The following is a 22,959-nucleotide window of genomic DNA, read 5'->3' on the forward strand; positions in this document are numbered from 1 at the left end:
CTGCCCCTGGCTCTTTGGGTCCAAGTGCCACCATTCAAGAGGGTTCCAGAAGCCAGTGATGGGTCCAATCTCTGCTGCTGGCTCGGACTCCACCCAGCATCCGAAGCTGGCTCCGATGGGCCCAGACGGCACAATGAACATCACCAGTGTCACCCCCTTTCCTGAGGCTGTTTACAGGGGAATGTTGAGGCTTGTGGAGGTGGCAGCATGCATTGTCTCCGTGGAGGGGTTTGATGGCCCTCGGCAGGAGCCCCTGGAAGCTGCAGACCATCTGTCACTTAGGGCATATTTGGGAGGGAAGGACAACAGGACCCCAAAAGGCAGAAATGTCAGGGAAACGGAGGACATGACAGGGCGGGGGGTCGGGGGGAGTTAGGATAAATGGCACAGACAAAGGCAGCAGGAATGAGCAGTGCGCAGCCCCACATGGCCAGGACAGAGGGGGTGTGTGTGTGTGTGTGCCTGTCTTGGCTAGGGGAACTCCGGCGCTTCCTCCTGCCTCATCAACAGCCCTCCTGGGCCCCTTGCCCTACCCTGACCCGTGCTAGGAATCGTGGCACCAGCCTCGCTGCAGGGCCTGTAGCAATCCCCTCCCATCCCGTGCTCTTGGTCTGCTGTCTGGGTCTGACCATGCCTCCATCTCACTGTCGTCAAAAGGCCCAGGTGTCCACCCTCTGTGCCCCCAAAGCCCGGGCCTCCCCTCACAGCACTTGTCACTGTGTCCTGCAATCGCCCATTCGAGTCCATGTCCCCCACCAGACTGTCCCAGGGCCCAGCCTGTGTGTGTGGCAAACAGGTGCTCACCGAACTGCCGGCAGAATGAAAGTGAATGAGCCCCTGGGGCAGCTCATGTCCCCGGAGCCCACCGTGGGACCGGCTCTCTCGGGTTCCACGTCTCCAGTGGCACCTCACTGCCATCCGGGCTGGGGGGGGGGGAACCTCTCTGACCACGCCCATGTCTGGAGGCAGCGCTGCCCTCCTGCCTCCCCGTGGGTCCAGCCCCACCCTCTGGGCAATTCCTGAGGCTTCCGACTCACAGGACCCTTTGCTCCTGTCCTTTTGCTTGCCAGTCTCCACATCCTCCCCAAACACCACCTCCAAATACATCTCTCTCCATCCCTGACCTTGCCCGGTTCTCCCTGCCTCCAAGGTGCCATTCACGCAGGAGGAAGGACCTGGGGCAGGAAGGGTCCTCCAGACCACCCTGCTTGCCCTGGGGCGAGGGAGCCCCAGGATTGTACGTCGGCACCTCTTCCTGCTGAATTTGAATCCTGACTCCAACCCTTCAAAACGAAGTGACCTTGAGAAAGAGATGCACCTCTCTGGGTCTCGGTTTCCCAGCGACAAATGGTTGTGAGAGGACACGGGTGTGGGTGGCTGAAGGCTGGGCACTGGCATAGGACACGCGTGGGCCTAGTCCCAGCTCCGGCTCCTGCGCTTGGCACGGCCTGGGCAAGACCCCCTAACTTCTCTGGGCCTCGGTTTCCTTATCTGCAAAGGAGCTAAGGAGATGCCCTCGCAGCGGGTGGAGAGGCCCAGTGAGGTGGGGACCGCTGGGAGAAAGGAGCAGAGATTTTCCTGCTTCTCCCATCACTTCCTTCTGCCCTGGGTTGGGAGTCATTCCTCCCTCCCCGCCACCCCCAAAACTAGACCAGCTCCCACTGCCCCCCAGCCTGGGTTGGCCCCGGTCTGCCCATGTTCCAGGGCCGGGGTGTGGGTGGGAGATGGAATGGGGTGCGGGCTGCTATTGCACAGAGTGATAAGGGCAGACAGGAACTGGAGGAGACCGGTGGGGGGTACACCTGCCTTGCCCACCCCCATAGATTCAGGGGGGCTCTGAGGCTGTAGGGAGCAAGAGCTGGGGCACCAGCTCCAGCCACGGCCACTTCCCCAGCCTTCCCGCCGCACTGCTCCCAGGAGCCCAGGCGGGATTGGCCACCTGCCAGCCCTGAGTGGAAATGTACCAGCGAAAAGGACCCTGCTGGGGACCCTGGGGAGAGGTCCATCCCCTCCCTGCAGCACTCCCTCCCCTCCTCTCCCCCTTCTTGGTCACCCCACATTCAAGTTCAAGCTCTGCCTGCAGAGGGGCAGGGGCATGTTGGGAAGATCTACAGAGGGCTGGGGTGGAGGTTGCGTCTGCGGCCTCCAAGGCAACACGTGGACTCTGGAATGTCGGGGTGCGGTCGCTGGGAGACCCTAGCTGGGGAGGACATGCGCGTGTCCTGCGTGAGTATGTGGGGTTTCTAAGTGTCGTGGTGTGAGTCTTTGCATGCGTGTGGGTGTGGGTGTGGAGGTGTTTGTGGTGCCTATCTGTGTGCGTGTGTGACGTGTGTGTGCGACGAGTGTGTGGTGTGCGCGTGGGGCGCGTCTCCGGGGGCCTGTCTGCGGCTGTCCCTGTGTGTCCCTGCGTTTCTGCTGGCAGGGGCGGGAGGGGAGGCTCGGGGCTGCCGCTCAAGGTCCTCTTGACACAGAATCCATGTTTGTCGAGGAGGGAAAGAGAGAGCGGAGGAAGGAGAGGGGAGGAGAACGGAGCGAGGGAAGGAAGAAATGGAGGGCTGGGGCGGGGGCGAGGGGGGCGATGCGAGCGGAAGATAGGCGGGCGAGGCGGGCGAGGCAGGCGAGGCAGGCGGGCGGGCGGGCGGGCGGGGGGGGCGGGGAGCGGAGGGGTCCCCGAGAAACCGGGCTGCGGGACGCCGCGTGGCCGCCTGCCGGGTCCCCATCCCCACCCCACCGGACAGGCCCCCGCCGGGAGGCCGCTGTCCGGCCGCCCCGCTTTGGGAGGCCCGACGCAGCAGGGCCGTCCCCCGCCCCCTTCCCCGCCCCTGTGCGCTGCACGTGGGACTCAATCTTCAGTGCTCGTGGCTGACGGCGCTGTTGCAAGCTTAGCAGTTTTTTGGTTGAACAACGAAAAAGCGAGAAAGAGAAGTTGGGAGTTGGGGAGCCTCCCTTCCCCGCCCCGCGGTCCGGCAGCGAAGTCGGGCAGGTGGAAAGAGGCGGCGCGGCGCGGGGCCGGAGACGCGAGCGCCGCGCGAGGGGAAAAGTTTCCGACCCTTTAGCAAGAGGCTGAGAAGTTTCGGCCGCGCCGGGCGGCGCCAAAGCCAGGCCAACACTGCCCCCGCGTGGGCGCGGCGCGGCGCTGCAGCCGGTGGCCGGTTTGGGGTCCGCCGCGGCTCTGCCGGGGAAACTGAGGCTCGGAGAGGGCGAGGTGGGCTGTGCAAGGCCACGAGGAAAAGGTGCGGTAGAATCAGGCCTCCGGGACCCGCAGGCTCTCCAGGAAATAGAAGTACTGGGGAGGGGGAGGGGTGAAAGTCCAGAAAGTGGGGATGGAGGGGACAGATCATCCCAGGGATCGAAATCCCACTACATTCCCCAGTGAAGGGGAATGGTAGCACTGCTCCATCCCATCCCCGCAGGGTTGGTAGATCCGTGGCCTTTTCTGGAGCCAGGGCCCTCTTTCGAAACAGTTCTCCCCCATCCACAACCCGTCGTGGCCCTAAAATCCCCACGGCCGGTCCAACCCCAATCCCAGCCTTTCCTATTCAGCACTGCGTCTGGGTGTGGATTCCGTGGCTGTTTCTTCACTGGCCAGGAGGTGGCGATAAAGACCTCGATCCCGGGCTTGGCGAGGGGTTGGAGCCAAAGCGCTGCTTCTAGGAGAGAGGGGAGGGGGCCAAACTTTGCCCAGCAGTTGGAACGCAGGTGTGTGGCAGGGCCAAACCTGGCAGACAGGCAAATGGGGGTGGCACTGCTGGATCAGTGCAGCGGTCAGAAAAGCTCCAGGCACTTCCTGCCACCTTGTCTTGCGCCACCGCCTGTGTGACTCTGAACACTGCCCCCCTAAGTGGGAGAGAAACATCTGACCCCTGCCCACCCAGATGCTTGCCCTCCAGGGACCAGATGAGACCCTGGCCTGGGGAACACAGAAGACAAATGTTTGTCCCTTTGGCCACAGTCTGGATGCCCTCACCCCACAGGGGAGGTCCGCAAGCAGCCTTTGGTTCCCGTCAAAGATGGAGGCTGGGCTGGGGGAGGCTGGGGCAGGTGCCTGTTTCAGGTGTGGGCTGATCTAGGTTGACAGAGGCTTGGTCCCAGGTTTGAGGTGTGTGGCAGGGTCTCCCACCTCCCAGAAGAGGGGCTCACTTGGAACAAGCCTGACCCCTGAAGATGCCTTGCCCCCCCATCTTCATCCCAGCTGTGACTCCGCCCCTGCCCTCCCCCTGGCCCAGGACCCCCAAAGACCAGCAACCAGGAGAGGTTTGTAGGGTGAGACCTGACAGCAGATACCAGCCACCAGGGATGTGTGTTTATTTGTGGGTCAGGGAAGGCCTCTCCTCACCCCTCACCCGTGTCCACACCTGGGCTTGGGCACCAGCAGCCATTCACCTCTGAGCGCAACGTGATGTTGACGGCAGGAGGAGCTGGTGCCCCTTAGGGCGGCCTTGTTTCAGGACCGTGTGTGCAACACCAAGCTGGGCAGGAAGGACTCCTAGGGCGAGAAGGAGAACCAGCTGGGCATTTTGGGGGCCTTTGGGCAGGAGATGGGGTTCCCTGGGCCCAGGGGGATTCTACACCGCAGCCCGAGGGGGCAGGCACTGTGGTCAGCCCCATTTTACAGACGTGGAAACTGACACGAAAAAGACCCCACCGATCGAAAGTTAGGAGCTTGCGATCTGAACCCAGGCAGCCTGGCCTGAGAGCCCACCCCTTAGCCGAGCACATACGGGGGTTTTACCCAGAGCCCTGGCCACCCCACTGGGCACCACCCCCCCACCAGGCAGGGGGGCTCCAGGTATCTGGCTGCCAGCAGTTGCTCACTAGCTTCGGGCTCCAGGAACAGGACGATTTGCCCACCTGCTCCAGAAAGGTTTTGAGGTCCCCCCGCTGCCTCTGGGGATGAAGGGCAGGCTGCTGTTCATAGAGGTGTCCTCAGAGAGGTGGCCCTTCGGCTCCAGGGTGGACCTAAGGGGGACAGGAGCCCATGAACTGCGTGGACCCTGAGTCCCAGGTCCACCCATGGCTGGCAGAACCCTCAAGGGCCCAGACCACAGCTGGACACGGAGGTTTACAGGATGAGGAGATGCATGAATCCCGTCCCCTTCCACAAAGCCTCACAGGCCAGGGAAGTCCCAGCCGAATGAGTTGGCCATGGTGTCCTCCTTGGCCCTGGGATACAGGACTTTGGGCAAACTCTCCAGCCATCTCCCGACACTCCCGAACACCTGCTCCGACGCTGCTGACCCGCTGGCTGTCCTGTTCTCGAGGATGCCCTGCCGGACTGGAGGAGAGAGAGCACGGGTGAGATCTCTACCCGGGCGGGGCACCTATACCCCCCTCTCTCCTCCTCCCTCTGGCAGGCAAGATCGGGCAGAGTCCTGTCTCCATGGCAACCGAAGGCTCCCAGTGCCTTCTGGCTGCCTCCAGGGAAGGCTCTGGTTTTAAAACTATCCTGCATGACTGTTTCTGCCTTTATTACCGAAGCTGTGCCCCCTACCCCCCAACACACCCCTACTCCTGCTTCAGCCCAAAATGGGCCCCATTTCCCACAGTGGGAAGGCCAGTCGCCCCACCATGTGAATCCAAGAGACGATGCAGAGAATCCTATGAGGATGGAGAGTGTTTCCTGTCCAACAGCTGCCCCTCCAGCTGGTCAGGAACCCCGAATTCCTGAGGATGGAAAGGGCTGGGAAGCAGCCGCTGAGCGCCACTCTGGTGTTCTGGGCTATGACCACAGCCCAGTGGCTGACAAGGAAGTGTCTCCCATGCCAGCCAACTGCCATTCCCAAGAAACTTTCTCCAGGTGCCCCCTTTCCTTGTGTTCGCAGGGGTGGCCAGGGGGCACTCTGGCTTCTCTTTTCAGCTGCTGTGTCATGTGTCCTCAGGGCCTTGGCTGCCCCATCGAACAACCAGAAGTTGGGCAGAATTGCTGCTTCCACCTCCAACTTCCTGTGACCCTGAGGGGGATGGGTCAGGTTCCTTCTGAATCAGCCAAGGTTCTGGATTTTGAGGGCTTTGCCCCCAGCGGGGCTTTGGGGCAGCTGTTCCCTGAGAGCACACACAGTCGGTGCTTAATAAATAGATGAGGCCGTTGGACTGCTGGATTCTGAGAAGAGAAAGGGCTGGGCAGATGGGGAAAGCAGGCCTTAGGAAAGATCATACCAGAGCAAGGACATGTATTCTTCCTGCCTCTTGACACCCACTTCAGAAAACACTGGAAACTGCGCCAACATGAACAAAGCTCTGCCTGGGAACCTGGGCCTGGTGGTTGGTTCCTAGCTTCTTTGCTGGACCAGGCAGTGCCAGCCTTCCGTGGAGGTGTGACCTTCTAGAACTTTCTGGGCACCTCCCAAGCCAGGCCTCTGAGGTCTGCCTTCAGGGATATGGGAAAAAGATGCTTCGGGTGCCTTTGTTCCTACCTTCTCCAGCCCCTGGAGGCCATGTGTGGGGTCTGCAGGCTGAGGTTGTGGGTTCCGAGGTGGGCAGATACAGCGTGTGGGAACCCTTGGCAGTGAGAAGTCCTTCCGTGGTGGCCAGGCCTGGACAGCCACTGTTTCCTGGGCCACAGCTGCAGCCTTGGGACACCTCTGCTGGACCTCAGACCCTCTACTTGGTCCTTGAAGGTCACCCTAACAGCCTCCGGAGGGGCCAGTTCAAGGGCCTCCTCCACAGGATCAATGGCCTCTTGGGCTTTTTGGCCGGTCCCTAACTCCCAGGACCCAGGGCCACAGCCTCTGCTCTTCAGGTTTCAGGCTGGAACTTTCTGGAGTCCTGGAGCTCCCCTTCCTGTCTGCTCACCTGCACAGCTGCGTTCCCAGTAGCGGAGCGCTGTGTCCCGTAGCGTCTCCTCCGCAAACCGCACGCGGAAAGGGCAACACCGCCTGCGGTGCCCTGAGCCTTCCCCCGAGTAGTTGTGGGTGAGCACGGCTTTGAGCTTGGGGGCCTGTGTAGCGTGGGGCCTGGTGAGAGAGATGAGAAGGGCAGGGGAGGACCAAGGCCTGAGCCCCCAGCCCCCCATGCCACCCTGACAACACACATCCACCAGGCCGGAGCTCCCTGTGGGATCCTGACAATCACAGCTGGCCTCTCCTGAGCACTTCCTGCCCTTCAGGCAATGACTCAAGCATGTAACAGGCATCAGCCCACCAAACCCACACAGCCCTGTGAAACATGATTATTATTCCCATTTTACAGATGAGGAAACTGAGGCACAGAGGGTTTTTGTTTTTTGCAACTTGCCCAAGATCGCACAGCTGGTTAGGGGTAGAGCCGAGATCTGAATCTGGTTCCAGAGCTGGCTCTCTTATATATCAAGCAATTCAGCAGAGACAATAAGGATATGAACTCCGGAGTCAGGCAGTCCTGGGTTTCAATTCTAACTCTTTTGAGCCTGAGTTTCTTTGTCTGTAAAATGGAGATCATTGTTGTGCCCACCGTACAGGGTTGTGAAGAGATGATAGGGACCGAAAAGCACTGTCCCCCGCACCACCACCCCCGCCAGGGTCTGCAGGGCCAAGGGTAAGCACCTCTAACTGAGAACTGTTTTATAATCGTCAATTTCAATTAGGCCCCTTCCCAGTCCTGTGACATGGGGCAGACCGCCCTCAAGTCTCCATTTTACAGTTTTCCCCTTTAAATTATGTACTATGTATTGTAGACACAATAATAGCATCCTTGTAAGAGTCTGGTGAGTATCAAATAACTTACGTGAGGCATCTGGTACAGGGCCTGGCAAGGGACCTGTGCTCAATAAAGGGGATCTGTTACGGTTACATTTATTAATTTCAGCCTCCAGAGCAAGGCTGCAGGAGGGCTTGCTTGGTCCATCCACAGCTCTGTTATTCAGAAATGCCACGTTTGACCTTACGTACAATGCCTATTGATATATCTGACTCCATTTATCTGACCACATCTTTATGTCCGTTTGGACACAGAGGGGACGCTTTTCATAAGCCCATTGAAGAGCCAGGCATCCAGGAGATGGCCAAGACAGTGTCGGCTACAGGCATTGGGACCTAGTTATGCAACAGCTGTTTGCTTATCCATGCCTGCTTGGTGCTGGCCTCAGGACCAGCCAAAGGCTTGCCCCAGCTGTGCCCACCGGTCTGAAATCTCAGCTTCTCCTCTCAAATGCTGCTGGAGCGTGTGTTCTAATGCACCCAGCTGTCCCCAGCAGGGCCTACCAGGGAATGCCACACACCTCAAGATGCTCAAGAATTAGCTCCTGAACGTGAAACACTGTGAAGGTATCCATCCCTGTTGTTGCTTACATTCGAGATAATGAGTTCCATACTCTTATTTATTATATCTTGTGAGAAGTAGTGTGTTTATTTGGTCTGATTGATTTAAAGTTCCTGGGTTGGCAAATGTGTTTCATTTCTGGCACCTACTCTGATCCACTGGTGGTGTCTGCCTGGAGCACTGTGTCAGGAAGGGTTCTGAGGCTCAGTGGGGGAAAAGTGCTGTGATCAGTTAGTACTGTCTGCCATGGGTCCAGGATGAGAAGGAATGGCATGTCTAGTGTATTTCCTCTCCCTGGTCTTTAAACTCATGGGCAGTGCTCTTCACCTTTCATCCATGTTTAAGCCTGTTTAAGCAGGAGGAATTAGTTCTGCATTCTTTTCCCCCTCCATTAGAGCTACAGCATCTAGGCCCAGTTAAGCTCTAATGCCCAGGCTCTTCCTACCCCCATCCCTTATTTTACTTCCCCCGATATTTGACATATAGTAAAAGCTAATAAAAGTTAGAGGAAGAAATGGATGAATGAATGGTGGGTTGTTTGAAAGGATGGAAGACTGGGTAGCTGGGTAGGTGGGTGGACAGATAGATGAATTAATGAAAAGGTCTTTTTTTTTTTTTGACCGCACCACATGGCTTGCAGGATCTTAGTTCCTGGACCAGGGATTGAACCTGGGCCACAGCAGTGAAAGCGCCAAGTCCTAACCACTGGACCGCCAGGGAATTCCCGAAAAGGTCTTAATACAAGGATTGGATCTTAGGAGGATGGGCACATGTATGGATGCATGGGTGGATGAATGATTATGTAGATGAGTGTGTAGATTTGTACATGGCTTCAAGACTAAAGATGGATAGCATCCTGGATTTACAAGTGGATGGAAGGATTGGTAGATGATCAATCACTGGATTCATGGATAGATGGATAGAATTGTGGGAATTTGGGAATAGCTGGATGACTGGCTGGCTGGATATGTGGATTAATGGATCAACAGGAGACCTGATTCATGGGTGGGTGGATGGATGGAGAGATTCATGAATAGGTTGTAAAAGACCTGGTTCACAGATAAGATGTATGCAAGGGTGGATGGGTGAATGGGAGAATGAATATATGAATGGATTCATCGATGAATTATGAAGGTGTTGGTAGAAGACCTGATTAATGGGTGGATGGATTCATAGATGTTGATGGATGATCCTTGAACAGTTTGGGAGAAGACCTGATTCATGGATGGACACACAGATGGATGAATAGGTGGACAGATGGATACATTCATGGGTGAAAGGCAGAGGAAAGAAATGCTCTTTCTCCCCACTCCCCTACCCCATCCTCCCATAACGCACTGATTGGTCTTCTCGACCGTGGTGAATTGTGAGTGATCTCTCCTGAAGGGCCCTAGGGCAGGTATGTGATGGAGCAAAATCTTCTTAAGACTATTCTTGAAGTACAATGACTAGCCCCTTGAAGACAAATAGGCCACACCTGGCATGAGTCATCAGGGTCCCCCATCGTCAGAGCATTGATGACAACCCTGTCCCCACCAGCAGGTCACTGACACTTACCCCAGGTCTGGGAGGAAGGAGTAGCGGGGACACTGAGGAGGACTTCCAGAGTGTTCTGACACACCCCTTTGATGTTGTGATGCTGAGGAAGCTGGGAGCCAGGAGGAGGTGGAAATAGTTATGAGCCTTCTCTTGGGGACCATCCTTACCAGGCTCTTCCTGGTTGCATGGCCTTGGGCCTCAGTTTACTCATCTGTACAATAGGGGCAGTGGTAGACCCGCCCTCAAGGGGTGGTTGCCATCTCCAGGACTCTGCCAGGCATACTCTGCTAACACTGCCATTATTCTATGCCAGGTGGTGGGACCCCCACCGGAAATGACTCAGCTCCCCCCGTGGGGGCCGTAGGGGCCTCCCTCGGTGGTCGCGGCTGCTCCGCAGACTCAGCCCTGAGCTGGCGCAGGAACTGCCGGGACCGGCTGCGGGGGGAACTCTCCTAGGAGGTCGCCCAAAGAGTCGGGGTTCTCCCTGGCCGAGCCCCTGCGGGGGTCCTTGCACTGTCCAGGCCCGGGGCGCCGGTTCCCGGGTCTCGCCGGCCAAGAGCATGGGCGGCAGCAGCAGCGACCTCAGCCCTGTCCGGTTCCGCGCCGCCCGCTGAGCCACGGTGGGCAGGACGGGCAGGCGCGACCGGGGGCGCCTGACGCCCACCCCGGGATCCGAGTGCGAGGACTCACACGCGAGGGCCTCTCACCACTCGGCGCCGCCATCCGAAGCCCTGGAGCCCCCGGAGGCCCCCGCGCCAGAGGCTGCTCGGAGCTCGGGCAGCGGCAGCCTCGGCAGCAGCGGGTCTCTCCGTCTGCGATCGCCACCGCCGGGGAGCCCCTCGGGCGCCACCTGCTGGGCACAGGAGCTGCGGCGACGCCGCGGCATGTCTGGCCCTGCGCCCAGCTCAGGGCATCCTCACGCCAGTGGGGGCGGTGCCGTGTGAAGTGGAGAGGAGGGCGTAGACCAGCCTCCAGGCCATAGCGCCCGGAGCGGGGCAGCGTGGTTCGGGGCTACTACCCCTGGCTCGCCAGACAGTAAGTGGCTTCAGGCTACTGTTTCCTCTGTCCCGATCCTCTGTTTCCTCACCTGAAAAACGGTGACGGTGAGAGTACCCACTTTTTGAGTTACTGTGACGTTTAAATGAGCGAGCACATGTAAATGGCTTAGAATAATGACAGGCACGTTGTACGTGCTCAACGAAGCCTAGCTGCTGCTGTTATTATATTTTAAAATTATTATTTAGGATTTAGACTCAGTTCCACTACTTATTAGCTGTACCCTTGGGCAAGCCAATTAATTAACTGCTCTCAGTGCCCTCATCTGCAGAATGGGGATAACCCAGCGCCTGCTCCTTTGTGAGAATGAAACCGCACCACATGGTAGAGAGCACTTAGCATCTGGAGTGTTCAACGTGCTGTTACTGTTATTAGCGCTGAGGTGGGAATTGGGAAACCTGGAACCAGCTTGAAAGGGTGACCTGCCCTGCAGCTGCCCATTCCTTCTGGAGCCCCAGAGTCCCTTGGGTGGGAGCTTAGTGAAAATACAGATGCCCCAGATTCCGATTCAGAGGTCTGGGGTGGGGCAAGACATATTTTTAACAAACTCCCCCTTTGGGAGACAGAGCCCCAGACCCACCCCCAACTTCTGACACTGGGTTCTCAGAGCCTGCTTCCTCCCTACCACACCCCACTCCCAGATTGTTGTCAGCTCTGAGCTGGTTTCTAGTGTCACACTCACCCTAGTGGGGCTTTGGGGCGGGGCCGGAGACGGTCCCCTGAATTTAGAGCCCCCTACCAGGTGGGCTGCTCCTTGGAAGAGCCCATCTTCCCGGCTTGGTCCATCTGCTGGCCCCTCCCTGCTGCCTCCATGGTCTCTTCAGGGTCATTATGATGCACCCCTCACCCAAGGCAAAGTGGGCACTGAGGCTGGGGGCAGACGGCAGGGCTGTTGTGCTCAGGATGCCAAGGCTGCAGTCACAAGGGAGCGTGGGACCCCTGGCCAGGGCAGTCAGGCCCAAGCCAGGGATGGAGGGCCCTGGGTTCAGCTACCCTCTCTGGAGCTGGGAGGCTCAGGTGGGTCATGTTTGGGCTGGGTGGCTTTGGAGGTGGAACTTCCATAGAAGGCTGGGTAGTAAGAATGCGGTGGGCCTGGAAACTACGAGGAACCAGTTGTGAGTCCATGCTCTGTTCCTGCTTGCTGTGTGGTGCTGGATAAATCGCTCCTTTCTCTCCATGGTAAAATGGACTGTTGGGCTCCACCTGTGACTCTTGGCTGGGAGGGGGACGAGTGTAGTTTGGACCAGTAATTTCACTGGCCTGGTAGGATTTTACAATTTGAAAATGAAAAAAATGACTTTGGAATTCAAATTACAAGATGTCTGCCTGGAGGAGGCATCCCAGACAATGTAATATATTTCCGCAAATACTCCTCAACCAGGAATGGAAGGACATACCTCCTTGGGAAGACAGAATATTGAGTGGGGAAGGTGAGAAATTTTTATATTTATTCTAAGGGTATGTGAGTTTTTAAAAAATGGATGAGGAACACCAGACTACCTAGATGATTCCTAAGGAGGCCTCCAGCTGCAAACATTTATTGAGCATCTACTATGTGCGAGGCTTGGGAATTCAGAGATGCAAGAGGCTTTGAGGTTAGTGGACTGGCCAGACCTGGAAAGGCCTTGGAGTCCAGGTGTAGGGAAGGGAGTTTGTCTTCCATTGACAGGAAAAAAAGGTAGGGGTGGATTTTTAGGCACCCCTAAAAGAGCTAGGCTCAGAGCTGCCCCCCAAAGATTATAGAAACTTCCAGATTGAGATTGCCCAAGATTTATCCCCTTGCCGTAGAGACATTGAAAATGAAGCTTGGGAGAGGAGCCCAGGCCAGGGGAACCAAGTCTGACCTGCAGTGCCCTAGCGAGGATGCCACATAATATGGACAGTTTTGGGGGACTCAAAAGCATGTGGGGCTTTTCAGGGCACCCCCCCCCCATAGCTTTCACTTCATTAGAGCAAACACACTTTAAGCCCCTCCTTTGTGCAACGCCCAGAGGAAGGCACTGTAAATCTAAGCCAGGATGTCAGTTTAGGAAAAAAGAACTTATGATGAATATTGTGAATATTATGACATAGATGAATATTGTGATGAATATTATGAATCAGCTTCTATTTACTGAGAGCTGGCTCCAAGCACAGGGCAGAAGGCTTGACGCACAATATCCCACAAATTTAACCCTCAGAGCATTCCATCTATCTGGCAGAAGTGGAGACTGAGGCTTGGAAAGGTTCACAGGGTCTACCTACCTGCAAACTCTCATTTCCATCAAGGCTGCTTCAGGGACCTCTCCAGAATTTCTGTGTATGGGAGGAGCCTAGGGGAGGGCAACCTTTTGGGAACAGAAATTTCATGGATTTGCTCTGCTTATTTGGAGTGGCAACCCCTTGGCACTGTCAAGGGTATTTTTCTTCCTTTTTTTTCCTTTTTGATCTGTATATTTTAAGATGTTAATTGTTATGGGTGGGATTAAGGCTTGCATAAGGCTCCTCCTCCCCTTTTCACCGAGTGGAAATTCCACAGAACGCTCGTCTTTAAAAGTCCAGCCTTGCCGCCTCCAAATGAGCTGGTGCACAAGCTGGAGGCGGGACAGAGTCGGCGCTGCGGCTTTTTAGAGCTGGGAAGCTCTTCCCGGGTCAGTACTCGAGTTAGGTCCGGAGCCCACGGGGCGGGGCGAGCCGATCGCGGGGCGGAGCCCGATGCGGCCCCGCCCCCGGGAGCCCGGAAGTGACGTGAGCGGACAAAAGCGGCGCGCGCCGCGAGGTGTCGCGTCTGGTAGAGGTTAGGCGGAGCTGCTCGGGGGCTGGTGGGGTCTTCGCCGCCGTCGCCGCCGCCGCCGCCTCCGCCCTCCCTTCCTCTTCCCCGTCCTCTTCTCCAGGGTCCTAGGAGCCCCCGCGTGGGGTGAGTAGCGCGAGGTGGAGCGGGGGACGGCGGCCGCCGGGAGAGGGGAGGCCCCGGCCCCCAACCGCCTCGGCGCCCTGAGGCCCCGGCTCCTCACGTGACCCGGGCGCGAGCCGGCAGGGCCCCACGTGCGCGCTCCGGGGAGGTCCGCCGCCGGCCGGCCCGGGGCCCCAGGTGGGGTGGGAGGAGGAAGGCCGAGGCCCCCCAAGCCTGATCAGGGCACTCGCCCACGCCGGCCCCCGCCGCAGCAAGTTCCTTTCCCTCTCTGAGCCTCAGTTTCCCCTGTGAGAAACGGGTAAGGAGAGCACCCACTAGGAGGGTGGGTGTGAGGATTCAGTAAAATGCTCAGATCAGAGTCGGCACAGGGCAGTGCCCGGTTACATAGGCGTTGCTATCATATTTCACCTTGGACCCGACCCCAGTTAGGGGTCAACATAGGTGCCGCTCAAAAGACAGCCCGCCGCGAGAAGCCCTTGGAGCCAAGGTCAGCCTGTTGGCAGAGAGGCTGCCATATCAGAAGGCCCAGGCTTTGCTGCCCATCAACTGTGTGATCTCTCTCTGGACCGTGGTTTCTTTGTACAATAAGGCATAGAACCAGCTGGTGTCAGAGGCCTTGCGGGTGGGGCTGGGCAGTATTGCACACGGTCTGGATGTATGGAATCTGCCCAGTGAGATGGGATGAACCCCGGGAGAACTAGGGCCTTGACCCGGTCAGAAGTCTGGATTCTGTCCTTATTCTATTGCTGGTTTTCTGTGTGTGTGCATCACTCCATGAGTGGAATGGTTTTTCTCTCTGTGAACTAGGGACTGTGGGAGGGTTGGAGTACATGTAGAATGCTTTGGTGGAGACTAGAAGCCGTAGAATCACAAAGACAGAGTCACCAAAACCAGCAGGGTTTCCGTGCTTCCATGGATGGGAAGCTCACTCCCCTCTGCCGATTGGCAGAGCTGAGTCACTGGAAAGACCACCCAGCAGTAACAGTAATAATCCCTTAGGTGTGGCCAACACTCTGGTTTATAGGGCCTTTCAGCGCATTTTCTCATTAGAGCTTCACACTTGGCAGAGAGAATTGATGAGACTCTCATTTGACAGAGACTTTTGAGATTACTGCATGCCCAGCAGTGTATGGATCCCTTTACGCTTTTTTTTTTTTTTTTTTAATTTATTTTTGGCTGTGTTGGGTCTTGGTTTCTGTGCGAGGGCTTTCTCTAGTTGCGGCAAGTGGGGGCCACTCTTCATCGCGGTGCGCAGGCCTCCAGACGCGCAGGCTCAGTAGTTGTGGCGCACGGGCCTAGTTGCTCTGCAGCATGTGGGATCTTCCCAGACCAGGGCTCGAACCCGTGTCCCCTGCATTGGCAGGCAGATTCTCAACCACTGCGCCACCAGGGAAGCCCCACTTTACGCTTTTATATCCACGTTTAATCATCACAGCCTTCCTATAAAGTCAATGTTGCTGTTCCCATTTTATAGGTAAAGACACTTCACTGAGGTTGTGTCTTATCTGAGCTTACACAGCCAGTGAGAAGCTGAGCCAGGATTCAGACCTGGTTCGTTCAACTTCATCAGAGCCTTTGTTTTTAAATCCCGCCCCCCCCCCCTTTTTTTTTGGTCTTCTTTACTCCCTCCCTCCCTTTCTTTTTCATAGAACACCCTTCCATTCTCAGAAGTCCAACGGCTGTCCACACAGAGCCAGGGAGAACAGGCCCTGTCCACGAGGGTGTGGGAAGGAAGAGGTAACATCAGGCAGGCTCTTGCCTCCAGATGCTTCCAGGCTTTTCCGTAGAGACCGGTAAAATGAGGAGGATGAGATGGGCCTGCAGAGCCTGATGGTGACAGTTCCAACACCATTCTCCCATGGATCCTGGGAGAAGAGCAATAGCTGGGGCGGCTGGCCGCGGTGGCCCTAAACACCTTGGAGGGGGCGTGGGTAGGTGGGCCAGATGATCAGGAAGGATTCACAGGCACATTCCACTTGCTGAGGAGCAGAAGTTCCCCACGAGCAAAGGGTTCCACTTTCCCTCCAAGCTAGCCCAGAGCGCACGAAGCCAGACCGCCCAGGCCCCTGTCCTATCCCTGCAGCCGTGCGGCTCCTCACTGTGATCTGGACAGAGTGTAGGAGGACTTCCTGCCGTTTGACTGACAACCCTGCCGTTCCCTCTGACCCCTAGGGACCTCCTGCCCACCTCAGTCTGGACGCTGGGAGGCAAAGTGTACACAGGGCCCCAGAAGTCATGTTTACTAATGAATCTAAGCTGTTAGAACAAATGTCAAAGTAATACTTGCCATTTCCTGGCCTAGATGTGCCTCCCCTGGCTTGTTCCTAGAATCTCCCCGTAAGTGGAATTCTTGTAAATTGGATTATTCGGGGGACCTTGACATTTAAAAGAATCATGTTGTAAGGCTTTTGGTAAAGCAAAAAATTGTATCGTCAGTAAAGGGCTTCAGTGATACCAGGTTTGAATGATTCGATTTTTGTCTGTAGGATTTTCTTAAAAGTGCAGAATGACTAGCCGCACAAAGGTCCTTCTATGATTCATTCAGCAACCAGTTAGTAAACACCCACCTTGTAGCAGGTGTTAGGCTAACGGTGTATGATGTAGTGTCCTTGGGCCTTGGAAGCTTGCCTCCTGGGAGGGAAGGCAGACGGATAGGCAGAGAGAGTACAGCCAGGGAAGCGTCTGGCCCCGGATTTATTCTGTTCATCTGATCAGAAGGGAACTTTGTTGAATACCTATGAGCTACATGAGACGCAAGCGAAATACAGTGATACATCTCAGGGTGTCGCCACTGCTTTCTAAGGAGTTCCCAGTCCAGTGGGGAGATAGACACAAATACAAAACCAGATGTTTGTGTGAGGGAGACAGGGCCGAACTCGCTGAGCTCGTCCGAGTGGGAACATTGCTGTGTGGCCGGCTTTGGTGCTGTCCTTGCTGGGTGACGGCGGAGGGGCTGGGAAAGGGTTGCTGCGGTGCCTAGTGGCAGGGGCTGGGCTTTCAGACCGCATCCACATAGGCAGCCCCCAAACCCAGTAAAGTTCCCTGGTAACATTCCAGCTGGTGGCTCCCTTTCCTGTCCGTTCTCAGGGAGCTACAGTGACAGTTACTCTGCCACAGCTGGCATTCTTGGGGACTGGCAGGTCTCCACATTCTTTTGCTTGTCATGTTCCTCAAGGTTGGAACAAGAGTTCATTCTCACAAGCAGCGTGCCACTTCTTCCTTGTGGGCTGGGGGTAGTAGCTTCAGGGGCTGGGACACGGGTGTGGGACATTGCCGTGAGCCAGGGGTGGGGGGCAGTATTTAGAACTGAGGCCCCCCCAGCCTGTTACCCCAAAGGGCTCTTGGGTTGGTGCCGTAACTGGAACCGTCCTCATTGGAGTCCCAAGCCCTGCACCTGAACAGGGAAGGGAGGGGATCCGTCTGAGAGCTGATTCAAGAACCTGAAGAGGGGGTGGAGCAGGGGTCTCTGGGGGCACAGTGGAAGGGGTCTACGGAGGGTGGAAACAGTGGCAAAGTCCAGGTCTCAGGGCGGCCCTGGTGGGGCATGTGGTTGCTGTCGGCTCCCTTCTGTTCCTCAGAAGGCCAGCGTGTGACCCTTTTCCTGGGGAATGCCCGGGTCCACAGAAGGAGCCGGGTCCGGGCACGAGGAGGAGGCCCCCTTCCCATCTGTTCCCAGCAGCCAGGCCAGGCCCACCCCTGGTGCCCCCACTGGCTGGCTGGCGTCTCCAGAAAGGGCTGGCCGTGGCAGAAGTGGAATTGCATCAGGGAGCAGCGTTTCTGAGTTGTTTGGCTGGGGTGGGCCTGCTGCTTCTGGAAGGTTCCTTGTGTTCCAGGACAAGTTCAGAGTACAGGTGTATGTTGGAGGCTAACTACAGACATGGCAGTGAGAATCTTCAGCGTTTCCCATGTTCTGTTCCCCTTCGCTCCTTCTCGTCTCTAAGTTACGTGTCGAAGGCCCATGCTTGTCCTCAGGGCACTTTTCTATTACTTCTCTTAAAGCTCTTAACGCACTTCTCGGTCTTAGGGGGTTTTCAGCTGTTTTTGAGGACCATACCGGGAGGTCAGTGACTTAACTACAGCCCCGTGGAGTACTGTAAAGGGGGCGGAGCGAGCCCCCCGGGAGCACAGACGTGCACAGCTTTCCTGGGGGACCGGGGGGCTTTCACCCCTGCACCGAGGGACTCCTGTGGCTCGGTGCCGGGACGCAGTGGTGAAAAGGCAAGGTCCTACCTCGGGGACTTCCATTCCAGTGGAGGCCAGATGGTCAGTAAACAGTGTCATTTCAACTAGAAATACGCACTCGGAAGGCAGCAACCACGGGGACTGGGTAAGCGTGTTGGAGGAAGGCGCCTTAGACTGGTCAGGGAAGGCCTCTTTGAGGTGACACTTAAGTGGAACCCTGTGTTGAAAATCAGCTGCCCACGTGGGAAGGCCCAGGGCTCGGCGAACGCACGGGCCCCTTGACCTTGGGTAGGATGCCACCGTGTGCGTCGGCTCCCTCCTCCACGCGGGGCTCGTGGGGTGCCTGGGCCGCGCTGAGTCGTGAGGGTCCAGTGGCCAGCGAAGAGTGCGCAGTGCGTTCTGCCTCCTGGCACGGCCCTGCCGTTCCCGCACTGCCGCCACTCAGCCCCCGCAGGCTGGGTCCCCGCACAGCCCTGCCCTTCAGAAACTCAGCTGATCAGTTTCCCGTTGTTGACAGACCGGACCCACGGCCCCAGGCTGCACGCAGGGCGCTGTACTCCAGGCCCCCGTCTGCCAGGCCGGGCTCACCTCCCACACTCTTTTCTCTGTCCACACTGCAGCCAGCCCGGCCAGCCCCAGCCCTCTGTGTGGCACGCGTGCCATGCCACCTCCGCTCTGTCCCTGTCCCCTTCCAGAGCATTCCTTGTCCTCCGGGCCCGGCCTTCTCTTGGCTGCTGCCCCGCCTGCCATTCGGAAGGGACTCCTCTATCCCTCAAGTTTCCATAGCACTTTTTGGCTGAACGAGAGTCCTCGTTTCTGTCTCGTGTTCTCGTTGGTTCCATTTCTTCCCTGTCTCCCCTGCTGTAAGCCTCTGGGTGTTGAACTTTATCTGGACAAGCCTCACAGCAGCTGGAACAGCCCTGCACACGGTGAGCGTCTGTAGATGAGCGCGGTGCCTCGGGAGAGGTGTGACCCTCCATCCCCCACGTGGTGTGGCCCAGCTGGCTGAATGCGGCGCTCGCGGTGGGCCTCTGCTCTGCCATCGGGGCCCGGCCGTCTGCTTTCACTCTCCCCTGTAGCCCACGCGGCTGCCAACACAGCCTTCCAGAAGCACACATCCCAGGCCACTCCCTGCTTCACCTAGAGTAGTTCCAGCTCGCTGCTCTTTGGCGTGAAGTCTGAACTAGTAAATATGACCCTTAGGACCCCGAGTTTCCCGTTGGAAGGGCAGCGCACGCTCCTGTCTTCCTGGAGCAGTCTTCTTCGTTGCTGAGCGAACGCTTCCTCATCCTTGACGTTAGCTGGTGTGTCGCTTCTCCTGACACCTGTGCTCTGCCAGCACCTCGTACCTCTCCGCAGCCCTCACACATGCGTGATCGTGTGTATCCGCCTGGCCGTCTCCCTGTTCACAGACAGCACCTGGCACAGAGTCAGGCTCATGGGTAACCGTGGACTGGACCCCACAGTGAGCTTGTTTCTGTGCTCGCGACAGAGGAAGGGAGGCGTGGGGCTCCTTGGGCCCTGCTGGGATCAGCCGGAATGTCCGCTGTAGGAGGCTTGGGTTCCTTGCTTTGTTTTCCTTTCTCGTAAGTGTAGATCGGGGTTCTCTGTACCCTGGGTTCAGAAGCCACTGAGTCAGGTGTCATGTAGGGTAAGGAAAGAACTAGAAGCCAGGACTCTGGGTCTCCCGCTCTGACATGAAGATAGCTTTGCAAAATGACTTGAATGCAAGAGACGGGAGGCAGTGCCCTCTAATGGGTAGAAGCAGGTTGGGGGACACTGGCCACTCCTCTGCGTCAGGCTAGATCGTGTGACCAGCAGAAGCATGCGGGGAGCCCAGGGCCCTCAACCTGGCTGCTTCCAACCGTTTTTTATTCAGGGGACGCCGCTGCTGAGTCTGGTGCCTGAGCAGAGACGTGGCTCGCGACAGCATGACGAGTGAGGTGATCGAGGACGAGCAACAATTCTATTCCAAGGCCAAGACGTACTGGAAGGAGGTCCCGGCCACCGTGGACGGCATGCTCGGGGGGTACGGCCACATCTCCAGCATCGACATCAGCAGCTCCCGGAAGTTCCTGCAGAGGTTTCTGAGGGTAGGCAGGGCTGCTGTGCTCTCCCGGAGGAGAGGCTGTGGCGCTGTGGCGCTGCCTGCTCTGCGTGGGGCGCCACCTTCACACTCGCCGCCGCAGGGTCACCCCGTCGTGTCCGCGACCCAGGCCTTGAAGCGCGGGTGGGGCGGGGTGGCTCACAGGCTTTGCCTCCAGGTCACCCGACGGGAGGCGGCTGGCGCGCTGGGGCCTCTCGGTGCCGCAACGGAGCAGTCTTCTCACAAACGGTTCTGTTTTTCCAGAGGCAAAACCTTTGCTCTCCTGCCGTTTTTGCAAGCATCTGGGCTGTGGGTGTTGGCCGTTCTGCCAACACAGGCTTCTAGTTCCTTGCCCTGCCACCCTCCTCTGTGCCAGGCTGGCATCGCCGTGGCCGGAGCCTCCCTGCCTGTCCCTCGGCAAACACCGAGGCTGCCGCTTGCCCCCTGCTCTACCCGCGTTCCATCTTCCCAGATCTGTTCACTGAGTGCCCTCTTCCCTCCTTTCGCTGCCTGAATTCTTTATTCTCTCTCTGCTGCTGTCCTTTTAATGGGGTCTCAGGAGTGACAGGAGATGAACGCACCTATTTGAGTTAACACCCCTAAGTGGAGGTTGGCTTTCATGTTAGAAACATGTGGCCCAGAAAAAGGCTGTGCTGTGCTTACGCCCACTGCCGGCCCACCAGTGCCAGCTGCCGGCCTGTGCCCAGGCCTGATCTGAGTAGTGCCAGGGGCTCCTGAGGAAAGGCCCCTTCGCAGTGACAGGGTCCCTCTGGCTGTCTAACCCTTCCTTATAGTCAGTGCCTTCTCTGCTTTTTCAGGAAGGCCCAAACAAGACGGGCACCTCGTATGCCCTGGACTGCGGCGCTGGCATTGGAAGGATCACCAAGAGGCTGCTCTTGCCTCTCTTCGGAGCGGTGGACATGGTGGACGTGACGGAGGACTTCCTGCTCAAGGCTAAGACCTACCTGGGTGAGGAGGGCAAGAGAGTGAGGAACTTCTTCTGCTGCGGCCTCCAGGACTTCAGCCCGGAGCCTCACTCTTACGACGTTATCTGGATCCAGTGGGTGATAGGTGAGCGTCCCGCGCCCCTTCTCCGCCTGCCTGCACGTCTCCCACCGCAGAGGCCGGGCTTCCCGAGGCCTTGGGAGCTGAGGCTCCGGCGCTGCTGCAGAGGCGGCCGGCGGGGGTCCCTCGAATCCTCCCTGCACTCCCCAGGACTCCACCGAGAAGGTTCATTTGCTTCCATGTTTTGTTTCAGCTCAATACCTGCTGTGACCCATTTGGGCACAGATTTTCTTGTTGAAAAGTTTTAATTATCAATAACTTACTGCATTCAAAGAATGTGGAAATGAGTTTTCATAAAGAAGGGGTTTTCAGTAAGAGGAAAAGTTGAAGCCCTGGCTGCCCCTCTGCTGCTCGCGGTGAGCGAGCCCTGGTGTACCATCCGGTCCTGCACGCACTTGGCCTGACGGCGTACCCAGGGTGCTCTCCTCAGGCTGCCGACCTAGCAGCAGGCCACCTCCTCCAGGTGGGCGGCACAGGCCTGCGGGGAACACGCTGGATTCGCCCTGTATTTTGTGGTCCTCAAAAGCCTGTTAGGAGTTGTAACGTAGGGAAGAACTCTGTTTGGTACACTCCGCTGATCCAGGCCTAGGAGGGGCGGGTGGAGTGTAGGCGTTGGGCACGGCCTGCAAGTCACCCAGTCAGGGTGAAATCCCAGCAGCATACTTTGTGATTGCCCTTGGGTAGGTGACTTCTGAGCCCGTTTCCTCTTAAAATGGGGTTTGGTAAACCCCTCTGGGCTGTTGAAAGCCAGTGGCCCTGTGTGTTCAGCACCGATAAGTGCTCAGCAAGTGGACACGCAGTGGCGTGGAGGGGCTGGCATCCTTCCCTCGTGACGGCCTCTGCCTCCCCCAGGCCACCTGACCGATCAGCACCTGGCCGAGTTCCTGCGGCGCTGCAAGCGGGGCCTCCGCCCCAACGGCATCATCGTCATCAAAGACAACATGGCCCAGGAGGGCGTGATCCTGGACGATGTGGACAGCAGCGTGTGCCGGGACCTTGACGTGGTCCACAGGATCGTCCACAGCGCGGGCCTCAGCCTCCTGGCCCAGGAGCGGCAGGAGAACCTTCCGGACGAGATCTACCATGTCTACAGCTTAGCCCTAAGATGAGCGGGGCTGGCAGGAGAGAGGGACCAGTGTGGGGTGGGGGAGGGCTGGCAGCCGGGTGAGGTCCACAAGCTCAACCTCGGCGGTTCGGGAGTGTCGAGCGGGGCCGCTAAATACACCTGTCTGCCGTCCACTCACTATACAGACTCTTATTAAAAAGGCATAAGGGGACCCAGTTGGGAGGGGTGCTGCTGAATGGGACATTGAGTGCAACCCCTGCCTGGGCCCCTGGTGCTCGCCTCGTGGGAATCCGGCGATCCCATCAGAAGTGAGATTCCCTGCTCTCCAGTACCACCACCTGGCCTTCCTGCCACAGGCCTGGCTGGCTGAAGAGGAAGAGAGTAACCATTAAAGCGGCTGCTGAGGACTTTATACCTCCAGAGGGGAAGGGAGCGGAGCTGGGCCGGTGGAGCCTGCGGCTCTCAGTGCCCTCCTGCCTGCGCTGAGCCTACGTGGTGCCTGCCGAGTGGTGCAGTGGATGGATGTCCACGTTCCGAGTGCTATTTGGCGATGGAGCCCTCGTGCCCTTAACGTGATCGCCACAACAGCCTGCAGGGAGGGGAGAGGCCTGGAGCTTCCCTGTTGGCTGTGCCTTGTGGCTCCTCCTTAGGGGGCATTTTCAGTCACAAATAAAAGGGTGAACCCCTGTACTGGAAAGGCCTTCGCCAGTCTGGAGTGGTGCTTTTCTTTACTGGGACAACAGTGTTGTGCTGCTTGAAAACTGCTCTCCTAAGCTGGGCATCTCCTCGTGCCTGCCACCTCTTCCAGCTGCGTGGATCCTTTACCCTGAACTCGGG

General features: G+C 57.6%; 2 protein-coding genes across 11 annotated transcripts; one reads left to right on the plus strand and one right to left on the minus strand.

The window, feature by feature from the left end:
• The first annotated feature begins 2,042 nt into the window (after positions 1-2,042).
• NTMT1 (N-terminal Xaa-Pro-Lys N-methyltransferase 1) lies at positions 2,043-22,823 on the plus strand. 10 transcript variants are annotated; one of them, XM_059925806.1, is made up of 7 exons: positions 13,567-13,726; positions 17,748-18,050; positions 18,774-18,834; positions 19,109-19,370; positions 19,785-19,998; positions 20,810-21,062; positions 21,909-22,823. In XM_059925806.1, the coding sequence occupies exons 5-7, from the start codon at positions 19,837-19,839 to the stop codon at positions 22,163-22,165; spliced, it is 672 nt and encodes a 223-aa protein (XP_059781789.1). In that variant the 5' UTR covers positions 13,567-13,726; positions 17,748-18,050; positions 18,774-18,834; positions 19,109-19,370; positions 19,785-19,836; the 3' UTR covers positions 22,166-22,823. The 10 variants fall into 10 exon arrangements, with proteins under 10 accessions (XP_059781787.1, XP_059781795.1, XP_059781789.1 ...); XM_059925805.1 differs by having other exon boundaries at positions 19,109-19,347; XM_059925807.1 differs by lacking the exon at positions 19,109-19,370.
• C6H9orf50 (chromosome 6 C9orf50 homolog) lies at positions 4,289-10,754 on the minus strand. Its single transcript, XM_059926694.1, has 6 exons — positions 10,695-10,754; positions 10,465-10,586; positions 6,793-6,953; positions 5,113-5,275; positions 4,852-4,959; positions 4,289-4,486 (listed from the first exon to the last, which is right to left on the minus strand). The coding sequence occupies exons 1-6, from the start codon at positions 10,752-10,754 to the stop codon at positions 4,429-4,431; spliced, it is 672 nt and encodes a 223-aa protein (XP_059782677.1). The 3' UTR covers positions 4,289-4,428.
• Positions 22,824-22,959: the final 136 nt, after the last annotated feature.

This window comes from Balaenoptera ricei, chromosome 6 (assembly GCF_028023285.1).
Source record: "Balaenoptera ricei isolate mBalRic1 chromosome 6, mBalRic1.hap2, whole genome shotgun sequence".
Taxonomy (NCBI): domain Eukaryota; kingdom Metazoa; phylum Chordata; class Mammalia; order Artiodactyla; family Balaenopteridae; genus Balaenoptera; species Balaenoptera ricei.